Source organism: Panthera pardus, unplaced genomic scaffold (genome assembly GCF_024362965.1).
Source record: "Panthera pardus isolate Hobbes unplaced genomic scaffold, ASM2436296v1 HiC_scaffold_26, whole genome shotgun sequence".
NCBI classification, from domain to species: domain Eukaryota; kingdom Metazoa; phylum Chordata; class Mammalia; order Carnivora; family Felidae; genus Panthera; species Panthera pardus.
The window spans coordinates 4,059,545-4,081,205 of NW_026526832.1; the positions used below are offsets into that span (position 1 = coordinate 4,059,545).

At 42.6% G+C, this 21,661-nt stretch overlaps 1 protein-coding gene across 2 annotated transcripts in view; it reads right to left on the reverse strand.

Moving 5' to 3' along the window:
• MERTK (MER proto-oncogene, tyrosine kinase) overlaps positions 1 to 21,661 on the reverse strand; it is a 126,305-nt gene that overhangs the window by 44,111 nt on the left and 60,533 nt on the right. For both annotated transcript variants that reach the window (XM_019445225.2, XM_019445210.2), the window contains exons 6-9: positions 21,045 to 21,160; positions 13,862 to 14,045; positions 9,627 to 9,778; positions 1,594 to 1,747 (exon numbers count right to left, since the gene is read on the reverse strand). In XM_019445225.2, coding sequence (XP_019300770.1) covers positions 1,594 to 1,747; positions 9,627 to 9,778; positions 13,862 to 14,045; positions 21,045 to 21,160 — 606 coding nt within the window. The remainder of the gene's footprint in view (positions 1 to 1,593; positions 1,748 to 9,626; positions 9,779 to 13,861; positions 14,046 to 21,044; positions 21,161 to 21,661) is intronic.

A 21,661-nucleotide genomic window follows, 5' to 3' on the forward strand; every position in this document is an offset into this window, starting at 1 on the left:
GCACTTCGCCTTTGTTCACCAACTCCCTCTTTCAATTACTTATTTTTATTTATTGATTTATTTTTTAAGTAGGCTTCACGCCCAGCGCAGAGCCCAACACAGGGCTTGAACTCACCACCCTGAGATCAAGACCTGAGCTGAGATCGAGAGGTGGATGCTCAACTGACTGAGCCACCCACATGCCCCTCAATTACTTATTTTTAGGAAGTGTCATGTGGCTGTGTCCCTGGGAGATAAGGAGGCAACGCAGCTATGGGTCTTGCTAGATGCATGTGATCTGAATAATGGAAGTGCGTGTCCAACTACCGAGAACTTTGAAACAAGCAACAAGACCCGTCATGGGCATCGATGAACATCTGTTATTTAGGTAGTGGTTTGTGGACCAGACCACTGGCGGCAAAGTTTACACTTCATGCAATTACTCACAGTAACACATGACGGTAACTCAAATTCAGACCATGTCATTGGGGAACTAGTGTTATGTAACCAAACTGTGGCAGCTGAAAAGTATGCATGTTGGGATTGTGCAAAAAAGCAAGGACTGCCAGCATAGCACAGCATTTTAAAATGGTGGAGAGTTTATTATATATAAAGATGAAAGCCCTGTCTTCCCAAACTCTGATGTTTTTTTGACCTGTGCCCTTAGCATCAGAATCTCATGGTCTCAGAATTTCAACCAGGTAGACACGTCTTGCTTGCCATCACCAGTTACTAATGTTCCCCAGATACAGAGCCGAGGGCTACAGGAACTGTAATATGGCTCCAGTTCAGCATGTTTGGGGGTCACTGGAACAGACAGGAACTCGATGGTCTACTTACAAGTCCTATTTGCTATGGATACAAAGACCATATCTGGCAAGACCTTGTAAATGCAAAAATCGTACTGATACAGATGCCTGTGCATGCAGTCTACGACAGCAGTTTAATATCAAACAACCCAGGGCAGTGAGAGTCAGAACAAAGGCTCCACTGGTCTATGGAAGCATGGACAGCATTTAGGGCCACATGGGACACCACAGTGGCTCCTTGCCAAAGGATACTCCAACAACATAAAGAAGACAGCATGCAGGGCTGAGCATTTAGCTCAGTGAGCCCAATGCTGTGTAAGGAGAGCTTTAATAGGAAACACTTTATGTTTTGTGCCGATCAATCACGAAGCATGGCACCAAGGCTTGAGTGAGTAATAACGTGGTAAGCTTTACTGCTTAAAACACACAAAACAAACACTAGCACATAAACAAACAGCGCCCATTACACAGACCTAAAGACTAGCCATACTACAGCTCTCCAACATTCAGTCACGTATACGTCATTTAAACTAAATTCAGTAAGTCAAGTCAAATTTGCTATTCTGGAAGGACTGATCTTTCCAGTAACTCAGTACCACCAATAGTAATGGCAGTGGGAGGACTCACAGGTATCAGTGCTCTGTGATGTGTGTTAACATATCAACTACCTTTCTCAGAGCAAAAATTCCTTCTGGTCTTTGTCTTTCATTCTTAAACCAGAGACCCATCCCACAGGTTACTCTCTGGCACTCTGCATTGCCTGGACTGGCACATTCTATCAGACGATAAGGAACCTGACTCTCACCGTGCGCAGGGATGAACATTTTCACTGGGTCGCTGAACGGCCCGACTCCCCCTTTTGTGATGGCAGCAATCCTCACCGTACATGTGGCGTTGTGGACTTGAACAGAAATCTGAGCATGGCTGCCGTTCTGGCCAACTTCTTCAGACAGCTCTTTCTGGGAACAGAGAAGGAGGGAAAGGGGATGAAACAGTGAGCTGCCAGGGGCACGTCGCCTGCTCGCCCACAATTCCTTCTGAGGGAAGTCATCCCACCCGCCTCCCAGTGGGCACAGGCTGTGTCTCTACCACATCCCTTCCTTACTCAGCGCACAGCTAACGGAACCCAAGGGTGGGCAGGGATGTTGAACGGGCTGGCTGCAACCTCTGGCCTTAGGGCCTTGCCCAAGTGAGTCTGTGAAGGCATGGCACTCAGAATGGTCAGTGAAGATGTCTCTGGAAGAGAGGGAGCATGTAGCAGAGGCAGCCAGAGGGCAAGAGCAAGCCTGGCTCTGGGAGACCCCTGCCCTCAGAACTCCCACAGTACAATGCCCAAGAGCCAAACTATACCTTGACATTGACCACCTGCCAACTTCCCCTGAACCAGCATGCATGGGCTCCTTTTCTTTACAATTATAAGAATTTTGACTAAAATCTACCTTGAGGAGGGCACTGGCATGTTTTTTTTTTCCCCTCTAGTGTGACACATGCACAATTTTCTCAATTTCCAAAAATCTGGTTTCACTTTTACTTATTTTGTTTTATAACCACTGCCATGCACCATGTGCCATTAAAACACAGGAGAAAGTGATTTAAAAAAAATTTTTTTTAACATTTATTCATTTTTGAGAGACAGAGTGTGAGTGGAGGAGGGGCAGAGAGAGAGACAGACACACACACACACACACAGAATCTGAAGCAGGCTCCAGAATCCAAGCTGTCAGTACGGAGCCCGACGCGGGGCTCGAACTCATGGACCTCGAGAACATGACCTGAGCTGAAGTCAGATGTTTAAACAACTGAGCCACCCAGGTGCCCCAGGAGTAAGTGATTTTTGAAAACAAAACAAAACAAAACAACAAAACAAAACAAAAAACCCCAGAACTCAGTGTTTATATAACACTTTTCCCTTTGTTTCCAAACCTCCCTCTCAAAATAAATAATTATTTTTTAAAATTTTTTTTTTTCAACGTTTTTTATTTATTTTTGGGACAGAGAGAGACAGAGCATGAACGGGGGAGGGGCAGAGAGAGAGGGAGACACAGAATCGGAAACAGGCTCCAGGCTCCGAGCCATCAGCCCAGAGCCTGACGCGGGGCTCGAACTCACAGACCGCGAGATCGTGACCCGGCTGAAGTCGGACGCTTAACCGACTGCGCCACCCAGGCGCCCCTATTTTTTTAAAAAGACTGTTTTAGGACCTCATTTCAGCCTTCGGACTATTTATTTTGAGAGGGAGGGAGGGGGAAGAGCAGAGAGAGAGAGAGAAGGAGAGAGAGAATCCCAAGCAGGCTCTGCACTGTCAGCACAGAGCCCAATGCGGGGCTCGGCCCCACAACCGTGAGATCATGATCTGAGCTGAAATCAAGAGTAGGAAGCTTAACTGAGTGGGCTCTCCGGGCACCCCAGAAACACGTCTTTAATCTCTGCAGTTTGGAGACCTGATTTCACAGACAGAAAGAGACATGTCACACCACGCAGGTGGCGCACAGATATCACAGATCACTGACGAGCAGGCGCCTGGTTTGGGTTGGTAACTTTATTCCTGGTCACTTGGTGTCATGCTGATTCCTTCTAACAGTGGGGCAGGGTGGGGCCAGCTCAGCCCTTACGGAGAGGGCAGGCCAGTCATTGGTGACCAAGGGGGAACCTGGGTCAGCCACCCACAGACTTCCTAAATGTAAACAAGCAGTGACCATCAGGACTCAGAAATAATCTTAGACAAGGGATAAAAGGGGAAAATATGGCTTTAAAATGTTCTGGTTTTTCCACCCCACTGGACTGTATGCTAAGGAGATTTGTCACAGATTTTTTTTTTATTAATTAAGTAAGCAAAATAATAATTAACAACTGGGGGGGTATTCAGGCAATATCTTTTTTAGAAATAGAGCATTTTAGTTATGGCAAACCCAGTTTTGATTATGGGTTAGTTGGTCATTCTCTATTTAATTTGGGTGGGGGACAGGAACTCATCAAGCAGAGCAACTCTATGGTTCGAAACTCTATGGTTCGAACCCACACAGTCATGGAGCCCTGCAGTGAGTCCGGCTGGCCACTGAGAAATAACATGTCTGCTTCACAATTTACTACCTAACAGCTCCTGAACGTACAAAAGATGTCCTGCCTGACAACAGCTTTTGGGTCTGCTTCTAGCTTCACGCTTTTCATCTGCCAGGACTCAAATACAATATATCATGGGGCGTCTGGGTGGCTCAGTCTGTTGGGCGTCCGACTTCGGCTCAGGTCATGATCTTGCAGTTCATGAGTTCAAGCCCCGCGCATCGAGCTCTGTGCTGACAGCTCAGAGCCTGGAGCCTGCTTCCGATTCTGTGTCTCCCTCTGTGTACCCCTTGCCCACTCATGCTCTGTCTCTCTCTCTCTCTCTCAAAAATAAATAAAACATTAAAAAAAATTAAAAGATATGTATAATATATCATTTGTGAGAATTATCTCTAAGTTAGAGGACATGCATAATTGCGAATGAATTAAATTCCTAGAAGAAGAGAAATCCTAACACAAAATCATCCTTTTGGAAACAAACATAACAGTAGTTGATAAGATCTATTCGCTTAGGGCCTATAATAAGTCACTGTGAAAACCCAGAGAAGGAACTTTGAAATTTCCACCTCCTGTTCCTTAAGTGCATCAACAATGGCAATCATCCTGGTTACTGCTGTCATTTTTCCGAATCCTGAAGTACGAAAACGATGGCAGCCACCGCTTACAGGTAACATGTTTTGGAAATACATAAAGAATTTTCCCATTTTAGGGGTGGAGCTATAATAAATGCTGAAGTAGTGATTAGAAAGACACATGATAACTATTTCAGTGGAGCATAACCGTTTTCTCTAGGAATTGCCTTAAATGATAAAGATGATCCCTGTTTCTAAAAATCAATGCAATTGATCCAAATTCTTTTGATGCCAAATACGTAAGCAAAAAGTATGACCGACCATATCTATATCCCCAAATATTTATTTTCATTTTGATTTTGAAATTTGACAAAGAAATCCATTTAAAACCAGACCCATGTAGGAGCCACCCATGTGTGTATTCTCTCTCTCACGGTCAGGTGCAGAGCATAGAAGGTGAGGCCGTTTCCCTGGCATGAGGTGGTCTGGTTCTGGGGCACACGCCACGGGTGAACTGCAATTTCTCATTCTGTGAGTTTTCATCTTCACCAACAAAGGCCCATAGCCTTGAGGACTTAAAATCTAAGAGCATTTTCAGGTAATGAAATCAGATTTACAATATGACATCTGATGACATACATGTAGACCCTGTTTATTGCCTCGAAGAACAGTAACAGTCAACGGGGGAAGCACCACCAGATAAGAGCTTCTGTCATGCTACGCCAACAAAGGTGGCTTGTTCAACAGGCTTCACATTCACAGGACTCATTTTGCATTTGTCAATGCAAAACTCACATCTTACTCTTCAAACGTGTCCTGTTCTTACTTCCTTTTGCTAAGAGGCCACAGTGTGGAATTTGAGTGAGAGACACTGTATCACGAAAGCCAAAGGAATCTGGGAAGGGGTAGTGGGCTCTGAAAAGCACGGCTCTGGATGTCAGTCTGGCCTGGGTTCCTACCCCAGTGCTGCCAATTCCAAGCTTTGTGACTCTGGTAAGTTACTCAGCATCTCTGAGCTTCAGTTTCCTCAAGTAAACGTTGAAAGTAATACCTTTCTCTCTCTCTCTCTCTCTCTCTCTCTCTCTCTCTCTCTTTTTAATGTCTCATGATGTTTTTGTAAGGGTTCAATGAATTCCTACACGCACAACATGAAGCACACAGTCTGGCACACTGTAAGTAATCAATGGTGGTTATTATTATTCCTATATTCCTCTACCTATAAGGTGCCATATTTGGATCGTCTTTCCCTATAAATGCAAGGTCCTCTTACAGAAGTGACCTTGTAGTGTCTTTCAAGTCCTGGCACAGGAGAGAAAATAACCAAGGCTGCCTAAATGCCTCACACCAAGAAGTTTATTTGACTAGTTCATGCGATTTACGTCCATTGTAGGTTTCTCCTCCAAGCTGTGCATATCACCCTTGATTGATTCTTGGGTTTCGGCAGTGTTCCAGACCCCTGGCTGACCTATCCCACAAGAACCTCGCCCATTTCTCATACTTTAACATGACACCTGCTTCAGATGCCCTGCCCTCCTTTGAGAGTGAGCGAGAGGGAGCAATAAGGAAAGGAAGAGCCAGTGCGCTCATGCCCGAATCCAAGCTTGTTAGGACGCAGTGGTCTAGGCCTGAGGAAGGAATCCTTGAAGGTACTGTGGCTTCTCTAGGTCTTTAAAGAAGTTATTTCTACATGTCCTGTTGTCTCTAGGCCCAAAATAATCTGCCCATAATGAAACTGCCTTCTGATTTAACATCTCTAGCCCTTCCAAATACAATTAAACCAGCATTAGAACTACAATCCTATAATAATGAGTTTTGTATAAATAACACATATAACAATGAGTTATATCTGTTGGACATGTGGGCCATTCTGGGTCAAAGTGAAACAGACTTATTTACTGTAAAATGTCAAAGAGGCTTGAGCTTACCAATAAACCTTATTGATCTTCCAGAGAGGAGTATATTATGTGATATTTTATAAACTTATTTGCTCATTGAATTCCTCTCTCATGGAAGGTCTACTGACAACTTCTGGGAACGGGAATAGATGGGGAACACTAGTCCACACTCATCAAAAGCCTGTCTCATCACAGAGTGAAACTCTCCAGCCAGTATGGATGTCAGTCAGGCCCATGCATCAAGCCCCATAAATGCCTAGAAAGTAAGTTCAAGGTCCTCTGTTCAGACGGTACAAAGATGAGCGAGACATGGCCCCAACTTCAAGGAGAATAGATTGCACTTTCTCCTGACTTTTGGATTTTGAGCTTGGATTAGGAAATGCAAGGGATATAAAAAAAAAAAACAGAACAAAAAAAGGTCGATATCTTCATCAAGATATAGTAAATGTGTGTACAGTAACTGTCAGGAGTATTTTAGTCTGAAAGCGATATAGCATGCGGGGATAATAAAGGTATAAACAATAGCCCACCCAAAGATCACTTCCAAGAAAGTTCTGAAGCCGCATACAAAAAACCCACCCTTATGAGAGTAACTCCTGGGAATAGCTTTCAAAAATATCCAATTCCGTTGTCTTGCGTAAAGAAGGTATACCTTTAGTATCAGTTTCCTAAAAATGGAAATGAAAGAACAACTTTAAGAGATGAAGTTGTATCTAACTCTTGCCCTTCTGAAAAGAAGGGAGTTCAGGAAACAGAGGTGATGCGTACGGAGGTCACTGAAAACTTCACTTTGGGCAGGGGTTTTAGGATCCTCCCCGGGTCAGCTTTTCTCCAGCGTTTTTTTTTTTTTTTTTTCAACGTTTATTTATTTTTGGGACAGAGAGAGACAGAGCATGAACGGGGGAGGGGCAGAGAGAGAGGGAGACACAGAATCGGAAACAAGCTCCAGGCTCTGAGCCATCAGCCCAGAGCCTGACGCGGGGCTCGAACTCACGGACCGCAAGATCGTGACCTGGCTGAAGTCGGACGCCCAACCGACTGCGCCACCCAGGCGCCCCTTCTCCAGCGTTTTTACTTGCCTCTGGTTGCAGCCCACGATGAGCTTGAAGCATGGCTACATCTGAGAATGGTTATCCTAAGGAAAGCAAGCCGCCAAGTCTTTTGTTGTCACGAGACCCTCATGATGCACAAAGTGCGGCATGAGTACAACGCAAATGAGGTTCTCACTAGGATGATCCAGCAGCACCAAGGAGGTAATGACTGGAAAGGTCACAGCTCTCACTGTGGCAGTATTGTTCTCACTGCAGAGGGGACCATGCCGAACAAAAGGCAACCAGAATGCACAGTGCAGCGGAGCGCTGGTGGCATTTAGTGCGTGAGGCTCTCCAGCTGCGTCATCCATGAGGCTTTCGCCACTCTTGCCCTTCAGCACGCCTCAGCTCAGGTCCCCTCCGGAGAGGCAGCTTTCACCCACGCCAGAAGAAGTCGAAAGGATGACCTGAACTCTTTAAACAAACTGGGGTGTTTTCTGTTTAGACCTCTCAAGTGTCTGCTGATAATTACAATCTTCTGCCAACCAGAGAAAAATAAAATCCTTACTGAACCGGAACACAATTATTGCACCTTCAGGGGCTGTTCACGATTCACCATGGTGAAAAGGGGCTTGCCTCTAAGACAGGCATTTGATTCCCCTGATTTAGCCGGTGTGGAAACGCAGTTAATAAGGACCCTGCACGGGTGCCTTGGGACAAAAGACCAAGAAACGAGAGGCTTTTATCGAAGGACAACGCTCCTAAGCAGGGTTGTGCCTTGTACAAACAACACCCTATCATCACTCTGAGGCACAAAAACTCATGCACTTCCAAACTCTCTTCTTTTTCCTCTACTTCCATCACCTACCGCTTCCAAGAGTCAGTGTCCTGATAGGTAAACTGAGGCAGGAAAAGACAAAGAATAAATCCCACCTGTCCTTTTGGAAACAACAGCAGTTGCATAAGAGCTGGATGTCATGAAGCTGACGACGACTGAAGCAAAGATTGGATGTCGTCAATGGGGGCAGCTGTGGACTCTGTCCCTCTCTCCTGCCAAGAAGCTGTACTGCTGTCACGTGGCACCCCCAACAAATGCCATGAGGATGCTAAAATCTGATCTGTTCCCAGGGCTAGGTCGATCAGGAATGTAACAACACAAAACAGCGTGCTTTGCATGATGGCAGTAAAGAGACAGTCCTGATGATGAAACCAGTACATCTGCCTTTCCGTAGGAAGCTCTACGTCACAAAGAAGTCAGTGTCACCTCAACCATCTTCTCAAGTGGGAAGGAGACCTGTCTGGTAGCTGCCTATCCATCCACACTCAGGCATCACCCCTACTCCTGTGGAGCTGTGTTAAGGCAACCTGTTGCTGGCTTAGCCCTGTCCTCTGGAGTCTGGTTACCCCTTTTCATTCTCTATGAGGCTGGGGTTCTTCCCTGATAATCTTCAGAAAAGCATCCTCTGGAATTTCCAAGAGGCTATGAATTGTTGGACTGCTAAGCCATATAGCTTCTGGGCCTTCTGCTCTGGTTATCTGGGTAGTTCTCAACTATCTTCCTACAAGAGCCCAAGTTCCCAGAAGGCACGAATCAAGTGGTGACAGAGAGGAGTTCACCTATTTACCGAATGCATAAACGAATAGGTGAGTGAGCGAGAAAAGCCCCAAAGATTCCTTGGAATTTTGTTAACTATTCAGTCATCTCTAGTTTTTACTATATTCTTCACATCCCAGTGAAAGGGACCTCATTCAATAATAATAGTTTGTTGTCGGGGTACCTGGGTGGCTCAGTCAGTTAAGCTTCCGACTTCAGCTCAGGTCATGATCTCACAGTTCGTGAGTTTGAGCCCCGTGTCAGGCTCTGTGCTGTGCTGACAGCTCAGAGCCTACAGCCTGCTTCAGATTCTGCGTCTCCCTCTCTCTCTCTGCCCCTCCCCTGCCTGCACTCTGTTTCTCTCTCTCTTAAAAATAAATAAATGTTAAACAAAATTTTTTTAATAAAAAAAAATCTGTTGTCTTCTCACGACAAAACAAAAGCTTCTAGGGGCACCTGGGTGGCTTAGTCAGTCAAGTGTCCAACTCTTGATTTTGGCTCAGGTCATGATCTCACAGGTCATCAGTTCAAGCCCCACATCAGACTCTGCTTGGGATTCTCTGTCTGCCTCTCTCTGCCCCATTCCCTCTCTCAAAAATAAATACACTTTAAAAAGAAAGCTTCTAACACAGTATAAATGAGCAAATCTGAGGAGACAAGTGCACTTTTTCGGAGTTCAGACTTACGGAAGTCTCTGCATTCTGCCACACGTGAGATATCCGGTAACCCACCAGGTCCCCATCCTGCCGCTTAATCGGAGGCTTGATCCATCTGACATCCACCTTATGACTAGATTCATTCAGAAACACAGTGATGTTCAAAGGTGCTACTGAAGGGGCTACAAAAGGAAAAAGAGACAATGATGAAGAACCACAGAGAAAAGCACATAGAGGCTTATTCTCAGTTTCTGAATGTTTGGTTTTCCAGTGTTCTGTGGAAAGCATTCAAATGAGGTTGAGATTAATAGCAGATTTTCACCCTTTTTTCAATTAAGGAGCACTGAAATACTACCTGGATTTTTTTTTTTTAATATTTATTTTTGAGAGAGAGAGAAAGACAAAGACAGAGCATGAGCAGGGAAGGAGCAGAGAGAAAGGGAGACAGAGGGTCCAAAGCAGGCTCCAGGCTCTGAGCTGTCAGCACAGAGCCCAACGTGGGGCTCAAACCCATGAACTATGAGATCATGGCCTGAGCCAAAGTCAGACTCCCAACTGATTGAGCCACCCAGGTGCCCTGAAATACTACATGAGTTTTTAAAAGCAAGCACTTCCTAAACTAAAATCACGAAGACGAGGAAAGGCAGGGAAGGAGGTGAGTGGCACTCATGGACTCCTCCTGGGGAAGCAAAGCAGATACAACTTGAACAGGGTTTTCCACTAGACGCCTGTGGGATGGAAGGGCAACCAGACTGACTGGAGATCAGTCCTGTGTCGGGTGAGACGTACCAGGCAGGGAACACGGCAGAGCTCAAAGGGAAGCCACCATTTTAAAGTCCAAAGGCGGGTTACTGATGGTCTGAACAGAGCTAATCAGACAATAAGTCTTTAAAAATGTACATGTACATATATATGTGTGTGTATACATATACATATACGTGTATACATAAGACATCTCATTATTATTGAAGACCAGAGGGTCAAATGCTAATTACTAGATGTCAAAATGTAGAATTTAACCCTGGTTTTCACTATCTGGTTTATAGGAAAATTCTGCTTAAGTCACATTCCCACTTATGTCAAAATGTCTGTTATCTCTCACAAGGATACGAGGATAAAAGTTATAATACTTTGGGAAAAAAGTATGTTTGTGTTATATGTATATGTATATGTATATGTATGTGTGTGTGTGTGTGTGTGTATACACACACACACACACACACACACACAAAATAATTTGGGAACAGGTTAAGGTCATTACTAGATTATTTTTTGGGAGTGAGGAACTTGACTATATCTATACAAACTGAAAATAATACGCTCTTTGACCAAATATTTTATTTCCAGAAATTTAATCTAAAAAATTCTCCTATAGGTGGTATTATATTCATTGAGGCATAATAGTGAATAAAAGGAATAAATGTAATGCTCAGTCAATAATTATGACATAATACATTTTGATACATTTTCCGATGAAATACTTCCTACCCAGCCACTGGAAAGAATTAGGTAGATCACGGGTACTGATATGAAAAAATATTTAATGGAGGGAAAAATCAAATTGCAAAAAGGCATGTACCACCTATCCATTTTAGAAATAAAAAAAATGTTTTATGTATAGAAAGAATAAAAACAATTGCAATAATATATACCAAACCATTGATTATAGTTGTATTTCTGGAAGATCAAATTATTTATTTCTGATATGCCTAAAAAGAAAACAAAAGGGTATTCTAACCTTCATTTCTGCTGATTCTAGGAGCAATTAGAATGAATTTCAGCTTAGGAAACGTCATACAGCTACAGCTGTGCTATGAACTGAATCGTATAGTTTCAAATATATTGTAGAATTTATGGATAAACATGGCCAACTCAACATGTCTTTATGTCTGCTTTTCCTGAAGCCCCTCTAAAATGACAGTAAGGAATTTAAAACAATATTAACCCATAAGATAAAGCAGAGTCGATAGTGGAAAAGAAATGTCAACATACACTCAAAAGCTGAAAAAGAAATGAAGAAGGCATGATTAATTCAACAAGCCTATTCTCCCCAAAGGACCATGGACAGGCTCAGAAGCTGTGCACCCAGGTAACTAAAACTGGAAGATTGAAAGCGATCAGGAAGTAGCTAGTCCTCAAGATCCCTCTAACTTACTCCCACACACCTGCTAGGTACTCCCTCAAAACAAAAACAAAAACAAAAACAGAAACAAAAACAAAAACAAAAGCGCAAAAACAAAAACAGGAGACAGGATGCCCTGTTCTCCAAATAGAAAAGCCTCTGGTCTTGGGACAGGATGAAGACACAATGAGGGGGCAGATGGACAACTGGGGAAACAAGTGTAAGTTTGTACACTGAATGAGGAGGACTCCACCTCAGTCCTCCTCCCCACGTGATATTGGCAGCCATGTTTACATTCCTGAGGCAGGAAACAGGAGACTACTTTACTAGAGAAAGTAAGTGGTCCCAGAGGAAAGGAAACCAATTTTGACTCTGAGGGGTATCCAAACCAAAACACTTAGGTCACTGCCCATTAAATTAGAAAATATAAATAAGTTAAAAATAAGGAGGAATCAAAGATATATCACATATTCAAAAGAAAGCATTTAAAGTGGCTATATTAATATCAAAGTAGAGCTCACAAAAAATAGTACTATCAAAGATAAAGAAAACAATCTCATAATGAGAAGGTGGTCAATTATTTAGGAGAGCATAGTAATCTTAAACATTTATGTACAAAATAACCTCTGAAATATTTGAAGCAAAACTGGTTAGAACTACAAAAGGAAATGGATAAACCCAAAATTATAACTATGGATTTCAATGCCTCTCTCTAAATAATTGATAGAAGTAGGCAGAAAAGCAGTAAGAATATAATCAACCAATTCAACCAAGTTGACATTTATAGAATACTCCTTATAATGAGAGCAGAATACACATTCTTTTCAAGTGCACACCAAACATTTATCAGGAAAGACCATGTTCTGGGCCATTAAAAGAATCTCAATATATTTAAAAGTATTTGAGTGATACAGATTATGTTCTTGGGCACCAATAGACTGAAATCAGAGATCAGTCATACAAAGATTTTTGGAAAACTCCAAAATATTTGGAAACTAAGCTACACACCTAAATGACTAATGGGTCAAAGAAGAAGTCAGATGGGGTGGGGGAGAGGAAATATGGGTGATGAGCATTGAGGAGGGCACTTGTTGGGATGAGCACTGGGTGTTGTATGTAACCCAATTTGACAATAAATTATATTCATAAAAAACAAAATAAATAAATAAATAAATAACTAAAATGACAAAAAAAAAAAAAAAACCACGAAAAAGTCAGAAAGGTATTTTTGAACTGGATAAAAATGAGACACAGCATATGAAATTGTTCTCAAAGGCTTTTGTTTATCATTTGAGAGAAGATATTTCACAATTTTGGCACTAGAGTTTCATTTGTGCAAGGCTTACACCCTAAAGATTTCTGATCCTGACCTGTCCCACAGTTTGTATGAAGACTAGGGCACTGACTCAATGAGGCCAGAGGTAAGGGCAGGAAAGAGGTTCTACTGATCTAGAGCTCTGTTGGGAAGGAATAGAAACTGTGGATTTGAATTTAAAAGAAATACAATATCCATTCCAATATTCACAGAAGATAAAAAAAAATCTCAGAAATCAGAAATAGCACACAGAAAATTCCTTAAAGTTTAAAGATATAAATAAAGTTTGCTATGAGCAAGACAGCATAGAGAGAACCTAGTTCATAGGGCTTCAATGAGGATCTAATAAAATAATCCATGCAAAGCACCTAATGTGGTGCCTGGAACGTGGTGTTTGGTAAATATTAACCATCTTCACATTCATTATTTCTTTTTTTGTGTGTGTGTTCATTATTTCTTAAATTTGATTTAAGAAATCAAATTTCTATGATTAGTACTTTTTATATTATTATATCTTAAAATAGCATGTCATAAAGTGTGCTATTAATGCCTCCCTGTGTAAAAGAAAATATTACCTATACACATTAAGTGTAAGTTTTGTCACTAAACAGAGGGAAAATCTTCTTTCCTATTTTCTTTTTTTTTCCCTCTCTTCCCCTCCCCCCCCCCCCCCCCCCCATTTTCATTGGCTACCTCAAATAAAATTCTCCTCCAGGGACAAAGACCAAACAAAGCAAAGTTTAAACTTCTCCATCAGGCCACCCCGGGAAGGATTTGTTTAATCACATGCCATTAGGGGCAATATTTATTCTGAGCTCCAGGGATTACCTCCTTCGGTCGTGCTGGCCAGAATCCAAGGGCTCATTGCGGACCAGCCAATTTCATTCATGCAGGATACACCAATGTTGTAATTAGCCAGAGCTCGCAGCTGCTCGATTTGATACAGATGTGGTGAAGCAGAGGTGTTAAAGACCATGACTGAGCCATTACTCAGCGGATCAACTTCCTTGACCTAAAGGAAGAGTAAAAATGTGGACCAGGCGTTAGTAAGGTGAGGGGAATGTCAGACACAGGGCACTCATGTATTCGGTGCACGTGGCCCTTCCTCTCCCCTGGGGGGGAAGTACCTGCTTCCTTTCGGGCCACACACTAATTTCCCCCCCAGCATTACTCTGTGTTACTCATGCCACTGGAGCGGCCACTGAGGACCTGACGAAAATGCCTAAAATAAGTGTTTTCACTGTAGCAGGTAACAGAGCAACTAAATGATCATGAGAATACAAAGTAAGATAAATAATATGAAATAAGAACTGAGGTGGTTCTCTGTCATTTCGACCTCTGCTCTTGCTTTGAGGTAAATTCTAGTGTGTCCTTTTTTCTTACCCCTGCTCCCATCCCAGTATAAATTCAACTCCAAACACAGACAGAGAAGGTAGATTTTCTGACATCATTTGGTGAGCAGATATAGGGAGGAGTCATTTGCACCTCACCCGCCAAACTTTTCTCCAAATCTTGTTAAAACATCTCAGCTCTTTCCTCTGAGTTCTTTCTTTTCAACCTCCCCTCCAAAAGCTCTACCAATCTCTCCACATCCATGTTCTCTGTACACACAAGCAACAGCTCTACCAATCTCTCCACATCCATGTTCTCTGTACACACAAGCAAAAATCTAATCCTGGGCCAAACTTCTACCTTTTTTTCTTAAGCATGCCTCCTGCCTGGGAGTGTGGATAAGGGAGAGCTTCTTTTTTCACTACGTTTTTCTTTCTTTCTTTCTTTCTTTCTTTCTTTCTTTCTTTCTTTCTTTCTTTCTTTCTTTCTTTTTCTTTTTTAAATACCTAAAATGGTCTTCACATTTCTTTTCCTTTTTCATTTTTTTTTTAACACTTATTTATTATTGAGAGAAAGAGACAGAACATGAGCAGGGGAGGGGCAGAGAGAGAGGGGGAGACACAGAATCCGAAGCAGGCTCCGGGCTCTGAGCTGTCAGCACAGAGCCCGACGTGGGGCTCGAACCCATGAACCGCGAGATCATGTCCCAAGCCAAAGTCCGACGCTCAACCGACTGAGCCATCCAGGCGCCCCTTCACTACGTTTTTCAAAATTTCTACAATATGTAGTACTCATAAAATCGGAAAATAGAAAACGATATCTAAAACACAAGAATGGAGGAAAAAAGTCTTAAACCCTCCATGTATTCCTGATAATAACATGCTGGTAGTCATTGGGTGTGGATACACAATGCCATTATTTCAGGATACGTGTGTTGAAATTTAGGCCAAGGGGCCACAAACATTTTAGAATTCTAAATCCCCTAGTGGATACCAAGAGGGTGGTGTTGGGGCCAAGTCTCACCTCAGACTCAGACCCACAGGCTCCACTGGGTGACAAGAAAGCACCAGTTGGCCTGAGGAGCCTCCAGAGGAGAAACAAAGAGCTACGTGCTTATCTCGGTGGTGGCTGTTGGCAGAACTTACTTTTTGTTTCTACGCTTTCGAGTATGCACCTACTTCCTGGTGACCAATCCCTGAAACTGAGGTGGAGGGAACCTTTGGCTCTCCACCCCTGCCCCATTTCCGGAGCAACATGTGGAGCATTTCCAGGCACAGGGACGCTCTTTGAGCACACACTGCTGGAAGAAGACGGGGTTTCTATAACCGTCCTTCCCAGTGGGTCCTAGGGGACAGGAGAGCACGAAATAGCAAGAAGTACGTGGGAGAGTTAAAAATAGAAATGGAGTATGCAGCCCAAAAATGGGTGAAGAAAGGAACTAACATCAGGGCCAAAGGAAGTGGGAGGGTGTGTCCTGCTAGCGCGTGGATCTGAATCGTGTCCAAAACATTCATTTGCTACCAAGTCAGAGTTTAAAATTGTAACGGACTGGGGACCTGCTACAAAATTAGGCTTGGTTCCTTCAAAAGTGGGAATACATTGTTAATCTGCAGCATATAAAAGGATAACTTCCAGAGCCGGTCCTGACTAACTCTGCTAGGACTGGTCAGAGAAGACAGAGGACAGCCAGTTACGTCTGAATTTGAGATAAACAGCAAGTAATGAGTTGTACAGGTGTGTCACAAAATTACTCCTGTAATTTAACTTGTAAAATAACTGTATTCTTATTTGCTAAATCTGGTAACCCTACCAGAGATGGAAAGGAGAATGGGTAAAGGGAGGTGGAGCTAGCTGGTGGGGCAAAGACAGAATAACCACATCTGGCACCACAGGATCCAAGATGGGCAAGGAAGGCCTGCCATTTGCCAATCACTGGATGATTGGCTTCACTCATGCTATGGCTTCCCAAAGCCAAGGCAAAAGGAGAGAAAGCAAGTGAAGCTTGTGTGTGATCTTCTACCTTCAGGAGTGAGCTGGTGTTTTCAGATCTTCCTACTGCCATACTCTATCTCACCTCCATCTAGAGACCTGTTCTCTCAAGGTGGGGGCAGTACTGGTCCTCAAAGTCTCCCTGAGGGTAACCATGGGCAAGAGCCTCAGGTCTTAAACTCTTCATACAGCTCAGCAGCAGTTTTAAAAAGAGCTGGTCCGTGCTTCAGTTTCATCTACATGTATAGAAGGAAACAGGCCCTGGGTGTTCCTAACAACAGAGCCCTGAAATACATGAAGCGAAAACTGATGGGATTGAAGGGGCTAACAGACAATTCAAAAACAGTAGTTGAGACCCCAATTCCTCACTTCCAATAACAGATAGAACCACTGGGCGGAAGATCAACAAGGAAACAGAAGAAGTGAACAAAACAATAAACTAACTAGATCTACCGGACCTAGACATATGGAACACTCTACCCAACCACAGCTGAATATAACTTCCCCTCATGTGCACCTGAAATGTTCTCCAGGACAGAACTAATGCTAGGCCATTAAACACAAGCCTCAGTAAATTTAAAAGGATGGAAATCATTTAAGTATATCCTCCAAACGCAATGGGATAATATTGGAAACAAAGGAAGAAAATTTGAGAAATTCACAACTATGTGAAAATTAAACAATACACTCCTGAATAACCAAGAAGAGGAAGAAAAAAAAAGAAATCACAAGGAAAATGACCAAAAAATTTGAGATGAATGGGGAAAAAAAAGCGCCCAAATACCAAAACCTATGGAATGCAGCTAACACAGTGCTTAGAAGGAAATATATAGTATATATAAAATCATCTAGCCTTCTACTTTAAGGAACTTAAAATAAATAAATAAATAAATAAATAAATAAATAAATAAATAAATAGCAAACAACCCAAAGCAAACAGAAGGGAGGAAAGACTCAAATTATTAAAATCAGGAATAAAAGAGGGAACATTACTACTATCCTCAGAAGAAAAAAAGCTTGTAATGGAATATTATAAATAATTGTACACCAATGAATTAGAGAACTCAGAGGAAGTGGACACATTCTTAGAAAGACACAAACTACTAAAACTGACTCAAGAAGAAATAGAAAATCTAGACAGATCTGTACTAAGTAAAAAGATTGAGGCAGTATTTTAAAAACTACCCACAAAGAAAAGCTCAGGATCAGATAGCTTCACGGGTGATTTCTACCAAATATTTAAAGAATTAACATCAATCTTCCACAAATTCTTCCAAGAAATAGAAGAGAAGAGAACCCCTCCCAACTGATTTTATAAGGCTAGTGCCACCCTGATACCAAAACCAGAAAGAGCTAACACAAGAAAACTACAGACCAACATCTTTTTATGAATATAGACACAATTAGACAGTGGTGATGGTTGCACACCTCGGTGAACATACTAAAAAAACATTATACACTTTAAATGGGCGAATATTATGGTCTGTGAAATATATGCTTAAAAAAAAAAAAGGATACCCCTGGTGAGGACTTTGTAGACACAAGAATTCCTAACACTTACCAGCCCTTGGGAGGTTTACAAATAAAGTGGGCAAGAATTAAGAAAAGCTGGAGTTGGTGGGGTGAGGGTGGAGGCTATTTTGGGGATAATAGAATGTTTTCACTTTTCAGAGAAGGAACAGCTGTTAGACAAGAGTGGGAGGCAATAAAAACACAGAAACTAATTCTATTTGGCATTAAAAACATCTGGTTGTCAACACACAAAATTCTTTAGAATTCACTGCTTCAAGTTGAACTGTCACGAGTGACCTATGTCAGGTTAACATGTTTTTGGCTAGTAAGACCAGACGCTTATGAAACTAAGAACAATTTCTGACCCTACTGTTTGAGGAAGTACAAGGCAGAATGCATTCATGTTTTCAGTGGATAATCCAAACATGTTCAACTACCTGCTCCCATAAGCAATGTCTCTTCTGAGACACAGAAGAGCAGATGGTTCTGAGCACTGCCTTTGGCATCAGAGCTTTCTGGGTTTGAATTCTGATTTTGCCACTCATGGGCTGTGAGCACTCTGTGAGCACCTGCAGTGCTGGTGTAGGTTTTTTTTTAAATTTTTATTTATTTTTGACAGAGAAAGAGAGACAGAGCATGGGCGGGGGAGGGGCAGAAAGAGAGGGAGACACAGAATCCGAAGCAGGCTCCAAGCTCTGAGCTGTCAGCACAGAGCCTGACGCGGGGCTCGAACCCACAAACCGTGAGATCAGAGTCCAGAATGCTAACCATTACACAATGGAATCCACTCACAAACTGTGAGATCATGACCTGAGCTGAAGTCAGACACTCAACCGACTGAGCCACCCAGGTGCCCCATGGTATAGGTTTTAAGTAAGATAATGTCCGCAAAGTCTCTGGGTCATTGTGGGCACTCGGTAAACAGTGTTATTGCTACCCTTTCCATTTTAATGAAATGAACACTCAAAGCAAAGCCTACATCATGGAAAGGTACCATTTTAGGATGGCTAGGCTGTATACTTATTATGGCATTATTTTATACCAATTTTAGTTAGTGCTTAAAAATGGGTGAAGATTTGGGTGCTGGGATGGCTCAGTTGGTGGTTGGTGAGTTCAAGCCCCGTGTCGTGCTGATGGCTCAGAGCCTGGAGTCTGCTTCAGATTTTGTGTCTGCCTCTCTCTCTGCCCCTACCCCACTCATGCTCTGCCTGTGTCTCTGTCAAAAAATAAATAAAACTTTTTTTAAAAATTAAAAAAAAAAAGGGTGAAGACTTTGCAAGGCCTGTAGTGCCCAGGTTGTCCAGGGACCCATGGGCCAAGGTGCTATACCTGACAGCAAAAATGACCCATCTCATGCTTGTATGTCCTTCATGGCCACTAGCCCAGGAGGAGCCAGGCTGACAAGTACCTGACTTTCCAAACTCCTGGTCACAAGCCAGTCCTAATTTAGGGATGTGTTTTTGTACCTTAAAAATTAATTCTCCTGCAGACTTCAAGCTGTATTTCAAAGCTGTAATTATCAAGACAGTATGTTACTGGCACAAAAAACAGACAGATCAGTGGAACAAAATAGAGAACCCAGAAGTGGACCCACAAACGTATGGTCAACTAATCTTTGACAAAACAGGAAAGAATATCCAATCATATAAAGACAGTCTCTTCAGCAAGTGGTGCTGGGAAAAGTGGACAGCGACATGCAGAAGAATGAACCTGGACCACTTTCTTACACCAGGTTCTTTGACCTCAGCCACAGCAACTTCTTACTCAACACGTCTCCAGAGGCAAGGGAAACAAACGCAAAAATAAACTATTGGGACCTCATCAAAATAAAAAGCTTCTGCACAGTGAAGGAAACAATCAACAAAACTAAAAGGCAACTGACGGAATGGGAGAAGATATTTGCAAACGACATATCAGATAGAGGGTTAGTACCCAAAATCTATAAAGAACTTATCAAACGCAACACCCAAAAACAAATAATCCAGTGAAGAAATGGGCAAAAAGACATGAATAGACACTTCTCCAGAGAAGACATCCAGGTGGCCTACCGACATATGAAAAAATGCTCAACTTCACTCATCACCAGGAAGATACAAACCAAAACCACGAGACACCACCTCACACCTGTCAGAATGGCTAACATTAACAACTCGGGCAACAACAGATGTTGGCAAGGATGCGGACAAAGAGGATCTCTTTTGCACTGCTGGTGGGAATGCAAACTGGTCCAGCCACTCTGGAAAACAGTATGGAGGTTCCTCAAAAAATTAAAAATAGAACTACCCTACGACCCAGCAATTGCACTACTAGGTATTTATCCAAGGGATACAGGTATGCTATTTCAAAGGGGCATATGTACCCAATGTTTATAGCAGCACTATCGACAATAGCCAAAGTATGGAAAGAGTCCAAATGTCCATTGATGAATGAATGGATAAAGAAGAGGTGGTATGTATATATATATATATATATATATATACACACACACACACACACACACACACACATATATGTATGTATGTGTATATATATATATGTTTGTGTATATATATATATATATATATATATATACTCCATTGTGTGTGTGTGTGTGTGTGTATATATATACAACTACGTGGATGGAACTAGGGGGTATAATGCTAAGCGAAATTAGAGAAAAACAAAAATCATATGACTTCACTCATATGAGGACTTTAAGATACAAAACAGATGAACATAAGGGAAGGGAAACAAAAATAATATAAAAACAAAATATAAGAGACTCTTAAATATGGAGAACAAACAGGGTTACTGGAGGGGTTGTGGGAGGGGGGATGGGCTAAATGGGGAAGGGCATTAAGGAATCTACTCCTGAAATCATTGTTGCACTCTATGTTAACTAACTTGGATGTAAATTTAAAAAATTAATTAAAAACAATTCTCTTGGTCTCATGACATTCTATCCTGGAAACCTGTTTCCCTTCTGGATGGGCCCTGGACTTTGAGCAGAAAGGAAACAGCATCCCGGGGCAGAGCACCATAAAGTGGGGCATGTACGGTGGACGTTGAGTGGGAAGGAGGTCAATGGACCCTGGACAGAGGTGCTGAAGGCCTCGGCACCCATCCTCAGGAGGAAGAAGAATCAGGTAGACCCTCAGAGCACCAAACGGCCACTTCCCTCTTCATCCTGGAAGTTTACCTGAATGCTGCAATTCCTGAATGGGGAGTATCCATCAAAACCCGGGACCCAGGAGATCAGCACGCTGTGTGCTGTGCTGTTGTAGACACTGACTTCAGTTGGTGGGGAGGGAATTGCTACGTAAAAACAAAGACACACAAACAAACACAATTATAAACCACAGGCGGCCACAGCTACCAAACAAACACATTAATACCGAACCTGTTTCCATTTCTTAAGATTAGGAAAATTAAACCCAAGTTTTAAAAAGAAGCCAGGTTATGCTTGAGAGTAATACATATGAGCTTACAGACAGGGCTTCCCTTGATAGCATGGTTCTGCCTGGGCCAGAGGAGTGGAGCAGAGACCTGCTTTCCCACCCACTGATGACGTGAGAACTTAGCTGGGGAAGGATGTCAAGACATCTATTTCCTTCACTGAGCTGGTGTTCACTGTTCTACTGTACGTGGGCACGTCCCTGGGTGCTAGTGTTCTACATGGGATCAAAGGCTTGTGCAGCTCTGGGTTGAGAAGGGGAGACCCACATTACCTGAGATCGAGAGAGCCCCGAGCCGAGGAGAGAGAGTGTTATGGTAGCATGAGTGTGCGTGTGTGGCTGAGTGGGGAGAAGCTTTCTA